This window comes from Ptychodera flava, chromosome 1 (assembly GCF_041260155.1).
Source record: "Ptychodera flava strain L36383 chromosome 1, AS_Pfla_20210202, whole genome shotgun sequence".
Lineage (NCBI taxonomy): Eukaryota > Metazoa > Hemichordata > Enteropneusta > Ptychoderidae > Ptychodera > Ptychodera flava.
Window position 1 is genome coordinate 22487355 of NC_091928.1, and position 22251 is coordinate 22509605.

The following is a 22251-nucleotide window of genomic DNA, read 5'->3' on the forward strand; positions in this document are numbered from 1 at the left end:
AATCATCTGGATAAAACGACCGATACATTCACAATTTTCAAATTTGATAATGGCCTTCCGTCTCAGCAGTCTCCGACTTTTGCCATGGTAGTCAGCTGAGGTCGAGTAAGACAGCAAACAAAGGCTGTTTTAATCACGGCTATATCACGGTCATCTTTATTTCACGCAAAACTACTCAAGTTACTTTTTTACTGTAGACGTTCTTAAAAGATGTAGAACGCACTAGAAGTGGAGTCTGTGCAGTCATGGATGTAAGGGTACAGGAGGGCCTGATAATCCCTTTCACACCTATTATTTTATCTTTGTCGACGCTGGCCTTTTCAGCTGTGGCATGATCAGGACGGCCAAGACACTCCATGGACGTATCTGTGGTACGTCCAGGGACACACACACACAAACTTCACTCATAATTTTCTATGCATCACAAAAATCTTTCAAATTTATAACATTCCTTTTTTCATCCATAGTGCAGTAGGGCTGACAGCGATCCTGCAAATGTGATTCGGGTGCAACTCAATGACAATGCGTTCAATCAACTTTTAACAAGTTAAGGAAAAGAAAACAAGTTTAAAAGAATTTGATGCAAATTTCAGACTTGAACAAAGTCTATTTTCAGTTAAACTTTCTAGCAACAGTGACTGAAGCAAGAAAACCGCTTTTGTTTATACATTCAAGGGGTTCCTCCTGATTGTTGTTAATGACATATGGCTATTTACACCTTGAGACAATGGAGCAATGAATCAGAGCCCTGCATGACTTGCCATTGCCTGACCTATCACTATTTTCTTCATGACATACCGGTGCAAAATGTAATGCAGGTCTCCTGGTTATGTGTCAAATAAGCAATTTTGGTCGCAAGTCATATCTTTTTTTTTCTCGAAGTCGAACTCACAAGAGGGCAGATCGTCTATGCAGCCGACACGAACACAAACTGTCTGATACCGGCTACCAAATACTATCACAAGATAGGCTGTCGTCTACTGACTCCACACATTTGTCATTTGAATGAACGATGTGTGACGAAAAGGGAAGTATCCCATGTGTAACTGCTGTGGCGATATCGATGGCAACCTTCCTGATATGTTAATGACATATGGCTATTTACACCTTGAGACAATGGAGCAATGAATCAGAGCCCTGCATGACTTGCCATTGCCTGACCATGGAGGTAGTAGTACCTCCATGGCCTGACCTATCACTATTTTCGTCATGACTGCAGCAACATATACTGTGGTATACAAAACGCAAGCTTTATTTCAGTCAAAAGATAAAAAGACAGTTGCAAAATGATAAGAATTGAACACAGGCGTGATGTTTTCTGGGTAGTTTTTATAAGTGTAGTTCTACGTTTCGACGTTCTCTTCCGTAGGCTACGGAAGAGAACGTCGAAACGCAGAATAAACTACACTTATAGAAACTACCCAGAAAACAGCACGCCTGTGGAGCCCAGGCACGGTCCGGGACCGTGGCCCAGGGAAGTGATTATATGTTTCTCACTATACATCCAGCTATTCTTTAACATATATAGTCCTTTTCAATTTGTAGAGACTGTAAATTGTCATCCTCAGTGTTGTTTTACAATCTTTACCTCACACGTAAAATTATGCAACTTTATTGGATTGCATAAAGGTACATAATTTTAGTAAGCCATTAAACCCTTTTATACAAGTGCATAAAGATGCATATAGGCACCACCACTGACACCATGTTTACACACCTTTATGCACTGCATAAAGGGGCGTAAGGAGCTGACCAACTTTATGCAAATTTATGCAATTGCATAAAGAATGTTAAATTTGGATTTTCATCCAGTGAGCTAGTAAAGGTCACTTCTACACAGTCCCTCTATCCACAGTCCCTCTATAGAGGGATAGAGGGACTGTGCTTCTACATTTCTGCGATTTTCTTAGTTTTTTCGGCAATGTGACGCAAGTTCTTGAGAGTATAGCTCGTCGTCACGATGACATATTTGCTTGGTTTTATTACACAGATGGTAATGAACGATTCCGTCCACTATATACCGTCTCAAATTGTAACGAGCTCGAACAAAACCTGGTATCGATAAACGTAAACTTGCAGCAGGAGAGGGGTCAATTTGATCGGGGGAGGGGGTTTCAAGCTGATAAGTATAAAAGCAATCCATGTCTTGACTCAAATGATTGATCATGAAAGGCCATAGTCCTCTATCGTTAACGTTGTAATTCTTGACGTACATTAAGTTTTGGAATTTTGTTTTATTTGTATGTGTATAGGATCTTTAGGAAAAAGCGTTTTTGACACTGCCAATGTTGATTGCAAAACGAATTTACAAGTGGTAATATTTTTAGGTGTTTCAACTTTTGCAACGCTTTCACTCAGCATAAAAAAGTGTCTGCAGTAGTCATACTTTCCGTTACACTGGCTAGGCTAGTATCCATCATAAATACTTTTATGGATTCTCAAAATCTAGCCAGGTCTGTGTTTTTTAGACCCACAATGCATTGTGACACTAGAATCCATTAGTATCCAAAATGGATTTTGGCATGTATTCCCCGCAGCCTTAGTTTTGCTGGATACTGGGGGAATCCATTATGTATTCCGGTGCTGGATTCTCAGTACTGGATAATGATGGATACTCTAATGGATTCTGCTGCATACTGTAAGAATCCATCAAAATGGATATTGCTATAGGTCTGTGGATACGGAACACTTCACATGGTGTTAAAATCCAATTTGAATTCTTCTGGTAAGTAATTTCCCGACTTTTATGGACCTATTTTTCCAGATCAAAGTATGTCGCAATTTGGTTCGGCTTTGTTCATTTCTGGTTTGTTTTGTTGGGACATGACTTTTGTCGCTAGCATTTGAGTTATTTACAGACAATTGACCTTTCATTACATTATACTTTGCCCTTTATCTCCAAATTAGGCTAAACTTAAAATATACAACCTTGTATGTTTTGGTTTCGGTGTACGTGCCCATTTAAAGTGTGTCAACACCTGTATATCGAGATACCTCGAAATATTATATTTGTTTCTTTCTTTGAAGAGCGCCAACAGTTATTGACGAGATATCTGCACAATGGAAATTTCCGTAGATGTCATACTCCTATTGGTTGTGATCGTCACTTCCTGTCACAGTATATGCAATACGACTTATCAATTTCTACTTTACATGGACTAACGAATACGAGTGATGGTATATAGGATTAATAGACAGCTGTGACATGTTTTTGTCGTTTCGTTGTTACAGAAATTAGTTAAACTTTAGAAGTTAGCTTTGCCACGTGATTGGAACATGATTAATATTAGCCATAGCTATAGAAACCATCATGCTACATGCTGGCAACTAGCAATGACGCGCTCCTCGAATTACTTCAAGTGGCTTGTAACCAGGCAAAGTCCTCCTTCCATACACTTTGATTAAACATTAGGAAAGGCGTACTCAACAACAATAACGAGAGGTTTCAAAGTTTACAGATGGACGTTCACCCAGTGGTTTACTGAAGGGACGGTGACAATTACTGGCTGTCACCAGCCAGATTTGACGTCATCGTGCATTGTTCTCAGAGATGGTAGGCGATAAGGACGACAGGTGTCAACTTACCTCATAAATCCTTCTAGCTTGGTGTGTGTATATCTATCTACCTAGTACCTACCTACCTACCTACCTACCTATCTATCTCTCAATCTATCTATCTATCTATCTATCTATCTATCTATCTATCTATCTATCTATCTATCTATCTATCTATCTATCTATCTATCTATCTATCTATCTATCTATCTATCTATCTATCTATCTATCTATCTATCTATCTATCTATCTATCTATCTATCTCGGTATGTATAAACACACAGAATAAACGGAAGCTAGATGAGGCCATACTCATGAAATAAGCACTGTGTACAGCTAGTTTTAAATATCCATATACTGGCTAGAGCTGGGCTATTTGTTCTCTGGTACCAAAATTTGCACGGGGACCCCCGATTTTTATTCTTGATTTTGAAAGAGAATGGTTGAAAGATTCCTTATTAAGGAAAGTTGGAGCAAAAGTTTTTAATCTTCACTTTTGAGGCGCATACTGCCTTATTTAGGCTATAAATATATCAAAGCTAAAGTTGAATTTTTGTGAGACTTCTTAAGGTTCCAAGACAAGAAATCAAAATTTCAAAGCTATCGATTCTCTATTGGTTAATAAGCTCAGAACCCCCGTAAATTATATATTTTCCGAAAACCTAGATATAGGGGAACATTTCTGTTACCATAGTGTCACCATTGTTTACATAACTATCACGTGATAGGTAATTTGCATAACCTTTCAAAAATCGGTTTTCCCTATGTTTTGTTTCAATGCTTTGAGATATATGGCTGAAATTTGTGTGAGTGCAAGCTGTCCCAGGGATCTTTAAAAGTGTGTCTCAGAATTTTTTTAAACCTTCTTAAACAATTTTTATGCCAGAAAAACTTCCAGAGCAGCGAATTTAACCCTAGTTAATTTCTTTAAAATTGTGCTAAAAAAACTAAGCAAGATATAAAAAATCTGAGACACACTTTAGAAGAGCGTTGTGACAGCTTGTATTCCAGCAAGTTTGAGTCAGATATTTTGAAGTATTGAGACAAAACATAGGGAAAACAGATTTTTGAAAGGTTATGCAAATTACCTGTCACGTGATAGTTATGTAAACAATGGTGACACTGTGGTTACCAAATTGTTCCCCTATATCTAGGCTTTCAGAAAATGTATAATTTAGGGGGTTCTGAGCTTATTAACCACCAGAGAATTGTTAGATTAAAAAAGTCAATTTCTTGTCTTCTAAGTTTCTTATACTTAGTATAATGACAGTTTGCTGTATATCGTATGTTCATTTTTTCTCATTAACATATTTATGGCCATCTGTAATTAGACCACACATCAAAAGTGAGCAAAATGAATTTGATATTGTAATTAGTTGAGGGCACCACTGTGGATTTTCTTACAAAATGTCGGTGTCACGATGTTCTTAATTCTAAGTTGTATAATGGCCACTTGACAGTTATTTTATTGTCATTTTTGTCTGCCCAGAGCCATTACTCACTAATTCTACACATGGTTAACATAATTTGGTACAAGGCTAAAAGAAACAGAAGTCCAGATGTACATCAATAGGTTTATGTGATATGATCAGATATGGCCGCCTGGCAGCCATTTGCTTTAATTTTTGTCTGGCTGGAGCCATTACTCAGATATGCCAAGAGAGATTTATTTAACCTTGGCACAAAGATAAGGTGCTATGACACATGCACTTATGTCAGTCACACATTCTATGTGCACATTATTTTAAGTTCAATTCAATTATTATTTAAATAATCTACAATACAGGTGGGGAACTGTGTCATTTACAATGACTTGTTTTACATATGTTTGACGATTCATATAAATGTTCTTGACTGGAATATGATGATACAATAGCCCTACTTATACAATAGACCTTGTATCAAACATGTTAAGGTGCTGTAAATATTGACAATTTACCGATCAGGTATGTTAGTAAAATTCTGAGATACTGCCCATCTGCAGTAGTATTCTAACGACGTTATTCAAATGTTTGGTTAAAAAACCATTGTGCAACATATTCTTAATTCAAAAAAAATCATAAATCCTGAAATGCTAACCGAGTTTTGTTTTCAAAAACGTACGTGGGGTTAGATTTCTCGCAGCTGTCTTTTTTAAAATTGGAAACATCACGCCTTGCTTTGTGTTTTAGACAAGGCAAATGCGCAAAATAGAGACTTTTAATGCATGTATTTTATGATTTACGAACATATAAAAGTCTTCAAGCTATCCCAGTGAGTAAACTGCAAATACGAAAAGCAGAGCCCTTTCGAAAATATGGAGCAAATTCATGAAGAGAAAGCACATTAATTGTGTCATCAATACCGAAAGGCCATGGACAAATATTGACAGGCTTGATATCCAATTTGAATTCTTCAAAAGTCATATCCTTTTATGAACCTTATCAACGTTTATGAATCTACTTTTCCAGGATAATGCCACAGTTTGTTACGGCTTTGTTAATTTAGTTGTTTAGTTGTTGAGATATATTTCAAAAAAACCATAAACTCTGTAAAATGAACAATGCCACATAACTAATAATTCGATGTCGAAAATTGTTTGGTTATTCAAAATTCAGGTATTCTCAGATATCTTTGTATGTATGGCCAGTCAACATTAACAGTCTGAAATATCGGAAAATTTACGTCTTTCGAATCCGTTTCCTACCTTATCCAAAAGTTGTTTCGGCGAGGAAAGCCAAAATGTGACTGTTAAATATCAATCTAATACTCTCAAGACCCCTTACCCCATTATCGTGATTAATAATTAAAAACTTTAAAATCTTGTCGCTAGGACATGACTTTCTCGCTTGCTTTTGAGTCTTCTAAAGAAGAAGGGTGAGACTCAATTGTTTCACTGCATGATACCCTTCCCTTCTTAATATGCAAATTTAAAGTTTTATACACGCCTACTACATGGCTAGTTTTAACAGCACCATTTGAAGATAGATATTTAACTATACACTCCTTCTCTGGAGTCAATTTTGAATTGCGTGTATCTGTACGGGGTCTGCAAAAGCTAGGGGTAGGGGTACAATATTCTTTCCTTGATGAAGTAAACTGCCATAAAATGCCATATACCTTATAGTTTTAGAAAGCACTATCTATGTTTATAATTTAGATATTTAACTATACACTACTTCTCTGGAGTCAATTTAGATATTACAATATCTTTTATAGTTTTCATGAAATAGGACCCCATTTTACCCCATACCCCAAAGTGTTATGTTCCAATTACCGTCAAAACTAATCTCAAATTCTGACAACTATTTACCGGGACATATAAAGAATTGTAAAAGGTGCGTTTCATGGCTTCATGTTCAAATGTTAACCGATGGAGGGCTTGACATGATAAAATGATATTAAGAGCTAGATTTTTTGCAACTTACACTGTTAAAAATTGACAAGACCTTGCCTGTTTTGTTAAAAATTAGAAAAAGATCTTGCCTTGTTTATGTTTAGGGCGAGGCAAATGCGCAAATAAATTCTGCGCATGCATATTATTTTACGTTAATTATTAACAAACATATTCAAGTCCTCAAAGTTTTCTCAGTGCGTAAGCTGCAAAAAAAAGCAGAGTCCCGTCGAAAGTATGGCGCAAAGTCCTGATGAAAATGCTGAAAAAGCTAAAAAAACTGAAAAAGCTAGGGAATGGTGTCGACAATACTTGAAAGGAACATGGGCAACTATTGACAGGGATGAAATCACTGTTGAGCCATTCAGGTGAGTCATTTTCCGAATTTTATTGACCCATTGTTCCACATCAAGTGTGACGCAGGTTTGTTATTTTGTTAAATCAGATTTGGTTTGCTTCTTATTGATTTAAAAAACCACGTAGCCCGTACAATTAAATTTTAAGTAATTCATTCTCGGCATTGTCTTTGGGATTCATAGTTCAAGTGTTTACCGACATGTTTTACGGTATGGACAGTTAACTCTGTCCGAAAGGTTGGAAATTGTATTTAACGAATTTGGCAACCGTTTCCTGCTACCTTCAAAAGTTGCCATTGCGACGACGGTCACAATATTAGCGCTAAAATATTTATCTAACTCTGTCAAAACCCCAACTCCTACACTTATGAAATCTTTACAGTGAAGATAGAAACCTGAAGCTTGGTCACATGAAGTCCCTTAAAATGGTCACTCAAATTTTCCAAATTCGAATTTGAAAACATTCTCAAGTAAACCCATTGTGTTCAAATGCGACAGTCTAAGACAATTCATTACAAAGGTAATGTAGTGTCTTTCATATCGTATCAAAAAATGAAAGAAACTAGATTTCGGCAAATGTAAATATATGTTTCACTTCATGCAACGACGTTGTGCGAACCATGTTTGGTCTCATTTCATCGTTTAATTGTGACGCAGTAAATCTATAACGTCTGATATACTATGACAGCCAGTAACGATCACGCCCAGGAGTACGTCATCTACGGAAAATCAGTTGTGCAATTATCTCAAGGTCCATAGTCGTTTGGCACAGTTCAGCAAGTGAAACAAATACAATATTTCGAGATTCCTCTATGTAGAACGATTTTACATATAAATAATAGACGAACTGTGTTGCATGCAGTACGCACCTCGAGACTGTACGACTTTTTTCTCGAATGTTCTTGAAGGAAACCCTAAACCTTTTCTGACCAAGAAATCAATCGTGGTGTTGCAGTGCTAAGTTGTATTCCAGAAAAACAAATTACCAATAATTGAATTCAAAAATGCCGCTATCCTTTATATAATCCGTATCCTTATATAATACTATAGGGTAAATTTTTATTTTTTCGATTTTGCACAAGCAATGAGATGGTGCAAATCTCACTGCGGGAGCTTCAATTTATTATTAGAGGTGAGTCGTAGGAATTTGGTAAAGATCCTTATGAATATTGGGGGGTTCAAATTTGCAAACTTTACATTTTAAAGTGCAAGTTTGGTAAAGGGAAGGGTCATATTTAAGCAAACGGAATTGGGGAGAACATTTCAAACTACGACCATGCTCCGAAACCCCCCATAAATCATGAAGGCTCTCTTACTTCAAAGCCCCTGAAATTAGTCTATTCAAGCAGACGGAGAAATCTTGTAAAAATTCAGGATTTCAAATATCTGTCCCAGGGCGCATTCAACCTTGCGTTCACGATATGTTCATTAAACAATGCCATTAGTTTGGAAGAATAAAGTATAACTTGAGGCTACAGTAACTGTTTTTTCAAAAGTGCCAAGATAGACCACGATGGCTCCCGCATTACAACTTGTTGTTTCATATCATTGTCCATAGGTGATCGTTTTCATTCCAAACCATAGTGAAGGACCCAGGTTTTCAGTATACATAACATCACTAAGGAATTTTCCGGTTAATGTCCAACCATGGCCTAACAAATATGTTACCGCTTTCCGTCCTCTTGCTTTGTTTAGGAAACATTCGAAGAACAATCCATTTCTCTCTGGCGTTACGCAGCTCGATTACCCTGTATTTTATGAGGCGTGACAAACCGTCGAAATAAAACTGAGTCATGCAATGATGCAATTTGCATCATAAATTTTATCAAAACGTCTAATCAAAGTCTTTAGAGAGGTGGTACAACTGGCTATTATTACAAGTTGAGATAAAAGAGTCGCTGACTCGCTGTCATATATCATGCAAGGAACCACGTCACACCCCTTCTAGAGTAAGCGACGAAAGAAAGAGCATGCGAACAGAATCATGTCAACAAGCGAATCATTGGTGACACCAAGGTGAGGCCAAAGCTCACTGAATTTCATTAATTATCTAGAACTGTTGTCTATTCCAACTATAAGAAGAATTCAACGCATGCAGCATGAGTGGGAGATAACGCCACTCTTTGAAATTGCGCAACGGTTTGACATGTCATCACGTTCCGTCGTAGTAATGAGGTACTTGACAGAGTTGACGGAGCAGTGCCGTGTGCAAGAAAGTAGATAAATTACAGTATGTGTCAAGTCCCGAATCTGTTTTGGGCTTTACTTCTTGCCTGCGTTCGGTTTTTCAATGTCCGATGAATTTCTAATTTAATTTATACTTTATGGACAAACAAATGGAACTGCAGACAATGTCTGTTAATAAAAATAATTTGGAATATTGTATAATGTTGGTGTCGATTTGTTGCTTAAAATGACAGGTTTGAAAATGGACGGACTGTTTTGCATGCAAGACGCACCTCGAGACTGAAAGCCTTTTTTTCTCGAATTTTCCTTCGGAAACTCTAAACCATTTTCTTTCAACCAAGAAACTAAGTGTTGCACTTTAACGTTTAATTCTAAAGAAGCAAATTGCCAATAATTGAATTGAAAATGCTGCTATCCTATAGACACTATTATAGCTGAAAAGTTAAATTGTCTATTTTCACAAAAAGCAAGACGGTGATGAGGTAGCTTTCATTTATAAATAGGGATGGCCAGGAAGAATTGGGGAAGGGTCATATTCTGAAAACCTGCCCTTGGTGAGAGATGTCACATTTGCAAACCATATTTTTTAAAGTAAACACAAATTCTCAATATTCCTATATTCATCCAATTGACCAGGTATTTAATATCACATAACATCACCGAGGAACTTATCGATTAATACCATTAAAATATGCTTCCACTTTCCGTCCCTTGCTTTGTTAGGAAAATTCGAAGAACAGTGCGTTTTCTCTCTGGCCCTACGCAGCTCAATTACACTGTTTTGTATGAGGCATGACTAACCGCTAAAATAAAACTCAGTCATAAATAGTCATAAATAAGTGTGTGCAATTGGCATCACAATGTCGTAAAACATCCGATCAAAGTCTTTGAGGGGGTGGTACGATTGGCGAGATTATTGTATTTTGAAATACAAAAATAAGGTATCGTGTATCATGCAATGAAATACGTCGCACCCTTGTAGAGTAATCGATGAAAGAGCATGAGAAAGAGTTAGTCCTTCATTCATGGCATTGTTGATCCATGCTATCCTGGGGTACGAAAAAAAGTTTAACCACAGAGAAGGAGCGTTCCTACCTTGTTGTCACCAAAGCGGTCTCTTGCTTTTGAATGAATCAAAATAAAATTTATTATGTTTTAATGTGCGCATTGTTGGGCATAAATACCTACTCTACCTACTTATGTTGTCGTTGTTGTTCATTATTATTCAAGTACAATGATGTACAGTAAATTCAACCATAACAAGCGCCATGAGAACTACTACATGGCTATACCTATGAGGCGACTTAGTTGTCCTTCGCACTCACTATTTTTTTTGTTGTGCAGCAGCAACTGCACTTGATTTTACGACGATAGCAAAAACCAGCAAAAACAACAACATTTAAAACTCTTTGGTTGATTTTTAATTTCAACAACCGCATTACATGTGACATTGAAGGTGAGGTCCAAGTTCACTGAATTTCATCACATAGCTAGAACGGTTTGTCCATTCCGACTTGAACAAGAATTAAACGCATCTGTCTGACATGCCATCATGTGCCGTCGTAGAAACAGGGTACTTGACAAAGTTGACAAAACTAGTGCCGTGTGCAAGAATACAAAAAATACAATGTGTGTCAAGTCCCGAATCTATTTTTGGGCTTTACTTCGTTGTCTGCGATCGGTCCGTCAATTTCCGATGAATTACCAATTTATTTTACGGACAAACAAAAGGAACTGCAGGTAAAGTTTGTTAATTAAAAAAAAGGAAAAAAATGTTTCATGTTGCTGTCGATTTATTGCATAAGAGTATGTTAACACTTCGTGGGATTTGCTGAAGTTCTTTGATGCCATATCTATTAATCCATGCTTGAGGGTGTTCTGCTATTATAACAGAGTTTATATGTACGGCAAATTCTTATTGCTTCTCCGTCAAAATAATAGAGACCTCGACCCGCTCAAACAATTTAATTACCTCTAGTAAGATGATAAAAAAATAATGACCCCTGCATGCCAATGCCAGAGGAAATTTTGATATTTTGATATATTATTATTTTAAGTTCTTTATGCATACTGCATACTCTTTAAAATTTTTACTGTTCCAGTATTTTTTTCCAAGTGTGACTGCAATCTTGGTCTAATTCCTATAGCATTTTGAAATACCCCATATGCATTGTTACTGTTGAAAATAAAATTCAAGTCTTGACTTGAACGTGTATCACATTAACAATGAAGGACACAAATGTACAGTCGAAGTGAACAAGCCGAATACTTGGTCAACACGCTGTGTGTCAAGTAAGCTTACACCTGGAAACTGTTGCTGCATGATACACACACGTCAAAAACGTCAATGTCAAACGTTACAGTTACTAGGCCTAGGTTTTGTGTTTAGGTTTCACTAGGCTTACAAATATGTTGCGATGGCCTTATTTGGTGTCGAATCACAGTCTGTGTATGTACTTTGACGATCTATTTTAATCTAGAATGAAATTCAATTGCTTGCAATATATTGGTCGCTACATATTAGTTGTACTGACGAGATGATCATACGCTATCAACCATGGAGATCAACCATGCAGTAAAGCTAATTTGAATCAACAATGTGTTACAATGTTAGTAGAACGGAACTGTCTAAAGTCCAACTTCCATAAACTTTAATTTTAGCATTTGGGAGTGATAGCAACAGCTCGAGTGTTTTCAAAACGATTAGCAGTCGACAGTTTTATTAGCTTGTTTGTCACCAAACAGGTGTAGGTATGACCTCATGATGCATTGCCCTGACAGAGGCAGGCGTATAGTTATTGACGTGTTCTGTATTGTTCCGTGAATTGAATGGCCGAGGAAATCTTCCCAAACTTCTACTCGTGATATTCGAAAACATCTTACTTATCTTTGATATATCGAGAGGTACGCTTTGTTATCTATGACAGTTCAAGAGGGGCGAACACACACAAAATACTTGATATCCATCACACCCATAGACTCTATCTCTGTCTCTGTCTCTGAGTCCGCTATGTCATTCTTCCTTTCTCTTCTGGTCTCTTATCTGATCTGTATTATTGTTAGTATCAACGGCGTCAAAAGTGGCCATGTAGGTAGATCACATACATACATACATGTAGGTAGATACACATACATACATACATACATACATACATACATACATACATACATACATACATACATACATACATACATACATACATACATACATACATACACATACATACATACATACATACATACATACATACATACATACATACATACCTGCACGCATGCCTACATACATACATACATACATACATACATACATACATACATACATACTACATACATACATACATACATACATACATACATACATACATACATACATACATACATACATACATACATACATACATACATACATACATACATACATACATACATACATACATACATACATACGAGAATAGCAAATCAGTCTTATAAGTTTCAAATTGTCGATTGTTGGCAGTAAAGGATTCTGCACAAGTAATTTGTTTTTTGGTCGTTTTGTCGTTTTACCAGAGAGCTTTTTATATTTAACATTTATATATTCGTTGGATTTGAAGAGTACCTCATTAGTGTCACTCTTAGCCTTAGGTGATTAATCCACGCTACAGGCCTTGTATCAAAATCATTAACACGCTCTACCAATAAATGTACGTGGAACAGAACCGTGCGAAGTAAGTCTAACCTCCTTACACTTTGGAGGTACGTTCACAACAACAGCAACAACAATGGGAGGTTTTTCAAAGATTACTGATAAACCTTCAGTGCTCTGTTTCCTTTTCGCTGTCTGTAAGATTTCTGAAGGGATTATTTATGGCAAGCCCTTGTTAAGTGAATATGAATGTTATCTAGGGAAAACAAGTGGCCGAATACAAAACTACCTTTTCACCTAATTTCATGAGCGGTTTCGTAAAATCATGGAAATTACAAAGAATTAAATGATGACGTTTCAAGTTCACATTAATACAAAGTAACTGTAATTGTGAAAACAAGTCGTACAAGTTGACCTCATTCAATAACCCAATATGCTTGCAGTATGTGCCTCAAAAGATCATGGAAACGACTATGGGAGGGCTCTTTCAACCAAAACACTTGTTCTTTTTTCCCTATGAAACTGTCGTATGTCTTGTTTGTTATTAAAACGACGTTGCTTTTAATCTTGCAGTATCTTATTTGATATCAACTATTCCCATGTAGGCAACTTGAGTTTCACATTTATTTTCAGCGGAAACGGTTTGAGTAACTACCTTTACAAGTGCTCCGTACTATCTGATGAAGATTCTACCACTCCAGGAAAGGTTCTAGTGCGTATCTACGGTAATGTCTTAAACAATCCAGGCAGTAGCTTAATAGAGACGGCAATCTGCACGCTCCTCGCAGAGAGAAATGCTGCTCCGAAGATTTATGGCATTTGTCTGGAAGGTCGTCTTGAAGAGTTTGTCGAGGTAAAGTGTGCCCCTGAAAGAAAGAGAACGTTAAAGCAGTGTACCTGTAAATCGGTCCTACTTATCAAAAGGATGGGTTGGTATGAAATTGAATAGGGGCCTAAGATTTGAGAAATGGTTCTAATTATAGTAAAGGCTACATGACTCTAAAGAATCATTAAATTGACTGCCTTCTTAACAATCTCCTTTGTTTAGTTAGCCGAGACGTAGCTTTTCTTTCACAGACACACGCGATTCTCTTTGACTCTACCCTAAGTAACAACTATGTAATTTTGGGCAAGTTGTAAAGACACACACGCCATACTATCAGGTGGAACACAAGATGTCAAAGGCCAAAACAACAAGAATTTCTATCTAAGGCACGGCTACTCTATCAATGTATAGTTACTATGGTCTAAAAGGAACATAACTCTTGCTAGATCCTTTTTTGCTGTCAACCAGTGGTCATTTTCTTTACATGGCTTCACTATATTTTACTTTAGTCTTTATCCACCAGACAACTGTAACCCTCTTTACATCCATTAGGATGATCTGGACAGGACTATTTCCATTTGTGCTACGTCTTTGTTTGTTATATTTCTGTTTCACATCAGTTATGGTACATGTTACACGATGTTTATATTTTCTTTTCTGTATCATACCTCCATTACTTGTACACCATGGTTTCTCTATGATCTAATCGTCATGGAATTATGTCAGTCCCGAACCCTCTGCGTAGATGATCTGAGGAAGGGAAACTTCACCGTCGAAATCGCAAGAAAACTTGCTTCTTATCATCTCATGGACATGCCTCTACGAAAACAACCGGTCTTCCTGCTGGAAACATGTGAAAAGTAAACCTTTTTTATCACTAACCATTCAATAAGTAGCTTTATGCCACAAAATGGAACTTTCCAATACATGCCGTTTTTTGATGAAAGGACGCTATCAGGCTTAAACTGTGCTCTGCAAATCAGCACTCCGTGCAAAAAGTTTCGTCGTGTGTCATGGAGATAACCTGTAAGTTTTAAGAAAGGAGAAACGTAAAGGAAGTTGATTAATGTATCTTGAAAAATTAAAATCAAGAGTCACAATAAAACAGAAATACTAGTACAGGTGCATTTTGAATATTCATGCTATGGATTATAACATTTTCTTTTGTGTGCTTCGTTTTCAACCTTTCTACTACTGCTCACTTTTCAATAGTCCCGGTGCACCGCGGTGTATAAAGTTCGTCTGTACAGCGTGGAAGTGATCTGTCTCTTCAGGTTGCCTCAAATGTCGATGGGACCTTGAGATCCAAAGTAAAGGTTTAAGAAGTTTCAAAATAACACAACTAAAATAAGTTAGAGGATGCATGTTGGGGAGATAAAATTGTACAGTTGTAAATGCGTCGGGGGCGAAAGTTCCAGCAGTTACAATTTAAGCAGTTAATGCGCAGTATCACGGCTGCCTTTGCATAGATGCATAGCACCACTAAGTGTAGAAACTAATAGTTTCAGTTTACTTTTCGTTTTTAGTTTAGTGACACTTGATCCAAAATGTCATGACTTTTCATTTTTCAAGTATCAATCAAAATAGATTTCGATGACGTCGAGTCAACTGACTGACAGAATCAATAACTTTTTTCTATAGCTTCTTAAACCATTGCAGGGAAAAAATACTGGCAAGACTTGTCATTGAGTGGTATCTGGCTTTGTTGTAACATGGTTTTTATCATTCTGTAACAGCTGGCTGGCCAGTATTCCCGAGACGTTCGATAACGCTGATCATAATACCAAGCTTCAACAATTGTTAGACTACGTAGATGGGTTGAAGAACGAGCTAGGTTATGTAAAGTAAGTATTTACGATGTTTACCACTTCGTTGTAAATTTCAGCATTTTACACATGCTGATGGTGGTAATGGTGGTGACAATGCTTATATTGATTGTGGTGGTTGGTGATAGTGATGATTTGATCTGATTTTATTTGATTTTTGCACCACTCATATTTCCCTATCCAAATAATATAGGCTTAGCAGACGAATATTATGTAAGGCCAAACAAAAAAGATTTGTTTCTGGTCGACGGCTCGTGATTTGGAGACCTGCGCGTCATGCCTTGTTTTGGTTATATACTCATCAGTACAGCTATCCTTGATATCCCTGTTTGCATGTCCAAATATGCTAAAAAGAAATCGGAAGTATTATGCAGCCAGTGATAAACGACTATAACTATTGGGTCAAAAGTGCCAAAGCAGCAGTGTTGGGAACAAAAAAGGAAAGCAAATCGCATCATCGCATCACTTTTGCTGAATGTCAGGGACCAGAAACAAACCTAGTATTTTTCAAATTACAGACAATTGATCGGAGACATTTCCTCACCATCGGTATTCAGCCACAACGATTTGAATGAAGGTATGATATCGAACGTTTTCTCAAAATTGTGTTCCATATATCAACATATTAATCTATTTGTATAACCGATGCCATAAATAATGTAATCGGACTTCTACAATAGATCTCCGTCAATAGAATGAACCCGTCTACTCATTCATCAATCCGTCCATCAATCCATTCATCCATCCATGCTACAACCCATCCATCCATCTAACTATCCACCCATTGATCAACCCAGCATCCTTCAAACCATCAATCCATCCTTTCAACCATCCATCTATTCATTTATCCATCCATCCGTTCATCCTTCCATACCTCAATTCGTCATCAATCAAGCCATCAATCAGTCATAAATCTATCCATCCATCATGCCAAGTCATCATCCACACTGCAAGCTAGCCAACCACCAATGTATAACTACATACATACATACATACATACATACATACATACATACATACATGCATGCATGCATGCATGCATGCATACATACAACATACATACATACATACATACATACATACATACATACATACATACATACATACATACATACATACATACATACATACATACATACATACATACATACATACATACATACATACATACATACATACATACATACATACATACATACATACATACATACATACATACATACATACATACATGCATACATGCCTACATACATACATACATACATACATACATACATACATACATACATACATACATACATACATACATACATACATACATACATACATACATACACACACACACACACATACATACATACATACATACATACATACATACATACATACATACATACATACATACATACATACATACATACATACATACATACATACATACATACATACATACATACATACATACATACATACATACATACATACATACATACATACATACATACATACATACATACATACATACATACACATTCTATCAAATGGATGAAGCATTATTTACTTTTAAGATCATTTATCTTTGAACCAGCTGTAATTTCATTGACAAATGCTTCATTAGGTTACCTGTTGACGGTACAACGGTGTCTTTTTATTCTTGGCAGGGAATGTTTTGTCGATAGAACACACAGGACAAAACACAGGAGACAAACCCATCGTATTCATAGACTTTGAATATTCCAGTTACAACTACAGGTGTGTTTCACAAATAAGGAAAAGTTAACAGACAATTTCTGCAGCTTGATGGCACTGTTTGAAAGCAGGAAATCCCTCCAAAACTTTCTTTGCTGTCACCTACCAACCTGCATGTTGAGACCGAGTTACAGAGAGTGAAATGGCCACTATACAATTTAGACAAACATTGATTACAGTGAACAAATCGTTTATGAGAAGGGAGAGATTTATATTAATGACTGCAACTTCAAGTGAAAAATCTCCTAGACTATATATGGAATATACAGACTCTTAGATAACTTGCTTTACTCCTTAGGTGACTGTGTCAAGATAGTAACATTGTCCGTTTCTCTTTGTGCAGAGGTTATGACATCGCCAACTTCTTCTGCGAATGGACATTTGACTACAGTTCAAAAGAATTACCATGCTTCAAGTACAGCCCCGAGGATTATCCTACGAAGGAACAGCAACTGAAGTTCATCCGGGCTTACCTGGACTGTTTCAATGAGTACCAAAGTGCGACAGTGGAGAAGAAAGAGAAAATAGAATTTGATCTATTGACTGAAGTAGAAAGGTACAAAAATAACTACTTTTTGAGTTCCTTGTTAATTTTGTGATATCTTTTTATCCTGGCGGTAAAATGCACTTCTTGGGCAGATATTCGGGATCTCATTTTTCTACAATATTTTCATTGATCTGCTGTTTTTAACGCTCATTTTGAAGCGTGTTGAGTAAATGAAGTCTTCACTTTTGTGAAAACCAAAAAAGGTTATCTTGTGGAAAGTGGAGTTTTCAGTTTCTGAATTAAAGATTTAGAATCGTCGCAACAGGGCATCGCTTTTATGCAAAATTCAATACTCTGATTTCGTTATGCTGAAAGTTTTATGAGTGTGTCGCATGATTATTAGCTCATCTGAAAATTTCATGAATTTCTGTAAATTGACCATATGTAAAAGCCAAATTCATTGAATTTGATAGCGTTTTCGGAACGTTGTTCATACGTAGGTTTACTCGAGCCAAACGTCTGATGAGCAGGACATAATGATTACAATCTCATTTGCCTATATAATGAATTTGCAAGATCTGTTTGCACCGAATGTGATCGGACTTCTAAGATACATGTCCACCGTCATGCCGACTTAAAGGTGTGCCACAATCTTGATGATCATGACATTACGTAATTTACATATTTAATGAATTTCTGTAATAAGGCCATAAATCAAACCTGAAAGTACTTAAAGCCCCAGTGCTGCTAACTTTGATGGTTTTTTTCATTATTTTACTTTATAAATCAACTGCAATTTCTTATTCTACTCCACTAAGAATGTTGAAACACCCACTATTTAGCTTGTCAACTTAGCGTCTATATGTGTAAAATGCATTGTTATTGTTTACATTTGAATTCTTGTTCGGACCAGAAGTCAGTTTTCAACAATAACAATGCACTTTACAACCATAGGGGCTGAGTTGACAAGCTGGATACTGTGTATATCAACATTCTGTGGGGAGAAGAACAAGGATTATGGTTCACATCCAAAATAAAAATGGTGAAATTATCATCTAAAGTTAGCAGCACTGGGGCTTTAATATGATTGAACTTCAGAGGTACATAACAATACATAGATTTAGTCACACATCAAATTTCATGAGATTGACTTATTATATTTGGTTCGATCCAATTGATTTCTATAATTAGGCCATGTACGCACTAGTACAGATATTTGCGAGAAATTTGCGAGAAATGGACATATTCTCTCTGTATTGCGAGAAGTATTAAGCGAGAATACATACTTTCTCGCGATCAAGCTGCGAGAACTGTGCTTTCTCGCATGCATCTGTGAGAAATTGAATTCTCGCAATCAATCAGCGAGAACTATGTTTTCTCGCTCTGCATCTGCGAGAAATTGTGAAATTTTTGTGAAATGCTTACACAGAAGAATACAATTTCTCGCAGATGCAGAGCGAGAAAACAAATTTCTCGCTGATTGATTGCGAGAATTCAGTTTCTCGCAGATGCTGAGTGAGAAAACACAATTCTCGCCAGCTGATTGCGAGAAAATTAAATTCTCGCTAAGTTATTTCGAGAAAGTATATATTCTCGCTTACTTCTCGCAAATTTCTCGCAAATTTCTGTACTAGTGACCGTAACTGAATTTGACCGGACATCTTTGGTTCATCAATCATATGTGCTAAAATTTGATGGGCATTGCATACTTACAAAAAAGTTCATTTGCAATGTGCATCTTTTTAGCGCCTTTTTGAAATTAGGCGAATATATCAACACTGAATGCACTGTTCTGGTGGTTAGGATATTATGACGTTTACAAACATGAGCCGCTAAATCTCACTTTAATCGTCTTCTGTTTTCTCAGTGACCAACTCGTCAACACCGCCTGTATGTGTAATGTCGAATATTGTCGGCAGTTGAGTTATAGCCCGCATTAGAATCCAGTTATCAACACCATTGAACTTTGCACTCAATGCATAGTGCAGGCAAAGATTAGACCTAATAATTCAACAAGCAGTAGGAAGAAGAAGAAAATGTTACCCCTGCCTCTAACCAAAATATATAAAATACTGTTGTCAAAGTTATGTATATTTCCAATTAGTCTTCTGACCTACAATGGACTTGTTATTGCAGCTGAAAAGGGTTTGTTTGCAATAAAAATACAAACGTTCGTCCTCTTGGCATCGGATAAGTGTAATACAACTTGTCATGTGACCTGTCCTTCAATCATCATCCTCTACATATGCGCATAATGAAAAAAAGTTAGCGCTGAACACGATTGGAACTTATTTGGGATAATTGGATTTTCATATTTTGCAAATTTCTCAAAAGTGTTAGGTGCCATATAGCTGAGTATTGCAATATCGCAAATTACTCATAAAAACAAAAAGAAAAGCAGATGAGATTACATTTGTAGATTAAATCGACATTACTTCACCATCCAATTATCCCAAATTATAATCGTGTTGCTGAGAGTTGTGTACTTCGACAAACCGAACAATTAAATTTTTAGCCAGGTACGGTACGCTTGCGTAAAACGTCAAGTTCAAAATCTACATGTCTTCTATTGTTCTTACAGACTGACTATACCTTGTCACTTCTTCTGGGTTCTATGGTCGATTGTCCAACAGACGAAGTCTCAACACAAATTCGGATTTCTGGTGAGTCGGTCGCTCAAAAGCATTTGCAATTTCCACAAGGTTTTCTTCATTTGGCAATGATCGTCTACTGTATCTGTATGTACATGTTACTTTGTTACCGCACGTCGTTTTCATCATCTTACTACCTTAATTTACATATCTTGAGTAGATAAGTCACATGTTGGATAGGACGGTTTGAGATGTAACCAATTTAAAGGTTAATATATTTAGGCTGTCATTTTTTCTTTTCAGGACTATGCATTGACAAGAATGAAGATCTATGTGGACCTCAAGAAGAAGTTTACAGACCCCTCTGAGAGCAAGCTTTAAAAGAAATCAAGATGGGGAGATTCTTGTCACGCAAAACGGCGCAAAACGAGAAAAGTCACAGAATTTATATGGTTACAGAATGTATAGCCTTGCACTCGTTATTTAAGAGGAGATAAAATGGTTTTGGAAATGTGACAAAGTAAGATGTAGTCTATTCAACGACGACCAAATCAGATGGTAGTTCCCAATATACGTTGTAGTTTGAAGCATATTATTACTTTTCAAGCACTCATACTTTTGTAGGGTAAAACTAACGGTAGGATAAAAGTTTGGTGGGCGTGGCTTACAGATTTCAAGCTCATATTTAACCAATTTCTGTACATTTTGTCCTTGAAATTCAATGCACTGAATTTTATCAAATCTCTGGGATATGTTGGTCATACTAAGATCTTGATATGCTGAAAGTTTAATGAGTGTGAGATGCTGATTATATAGTCATTTACATATTCAATGAATATTTGCAATTAGGCCGTATATCGATACTTAATTAAAGTCCCACTAGCTGTAACTCTTGACATTCGTTGACCTCAAAATATCTTCCTATTCTCTCTCAGTTCTCTTTGAATTCTACAATCTGACAGGATACTTTTACTGCATTAGGAAACCATTCCTTTGTGAAACAGTTGACAAGTAAATTCAAATTTTAACAGTCATTTTGATTTCCCGCCATTGTAATATTACAACAGAAAGAGAACATACAATGTCACAGTTAAAAACATTCCCCCTATCCATTACATTGCAGATATGTAAGTATCGACAGTTTTTGCTTTTCCGCATGGGGCTGCGATTTAATGTTTAGGCAAACATTTAATCATATTGTAAAATTTTATCTTTTTCAAAATTGCATATACCGGTACAGTCCCAGCGGGTACTTAATAATAAGTGTATACACACACCTAAATTAGTGCATTCTCACAAACTTATTTTAGCTTGAAAGTAAAATTATAAAAATAATGCTGGATTCAATGGTCATACTTAGGTTTAGTCATGCTGAAAGTTCCGTAAGTGTTTAACTTACTGATTATTAGCTCATTTGCATATTCAGTGAATTTCCTTGAATTAGGCTCTGTATCAACACTGAAAGTACTGATTTTGACTGGACCTCTGCATTTCATTGATCATCCTCAGGTCTAATAATGCTCAAAGTTTGACTGGGACTGCATATGCAATGTTGAACAAGATAGAGATTACACTGTGATTAAATGTTTGCCCAAACATTAAATTGCAGACACATGCGGAAAAGCAAAAACCATTGATACTGTGCATATCTGCACTGAAATCTTCACATAAAC

The 22251-nt window shown here is 36.5% G+C and overlaps 2 protein-coding genes across 2 annotated transcripts in view; both read left to right on the top strand.

Moving 5' to 3' along the window:
- Positions 1-22251, top strand: part of LOC139133031 (SCY1-like protein 2) — a 429639-nt gene that overhangs the window by 246643 nt on the left and 160745 nt on the right. The window lies entirely within an intron of this gene.
- LOC139134462 (choline/ethanolamine kinase-like) lies at positions 14177-21343 on the top strand. The gene is made up of 7 exons (XM_070701354.1): positions 14177-14785; positions 15662-15769; positions 16270-16328; positions 17413-17503; positions 17844-18056; positions 20569-20650; positions 20882-21343. The coding sequence occupies exons 1-7, from the start codon at positions 14565-14567 to the stop codon at positions 20957-20959; spliced, it is 852 nt and encodes a 283-aa protein (XP_070557455.1). The 5' UTR covers positions 14177-14564; the 3' UTR covers positions 20960-21343.

Coding starts and splice junctions, on each gene's coding strand:
- LOC139134462 (XM_070701354.1), top strand. CDS start 14,565: ATGTTTATATTTTCTTTTCTGTATCATACCTCCATTACTTGTACACCA. Junction 14,786..15,661: donor CTGCTGGAAACATGTGAAAA/GTAAACCTTTTT, acceptor ATTCTGTAACAG/CTGGCTGGCCAGTATTCCCG. Junction 16,329..17,412: donor CCACAACGATTTGAATGAAG/GTATGATATCGA, acceptor TATTCTTGGCAG/GGAATGTTTTGTCGATAGAA.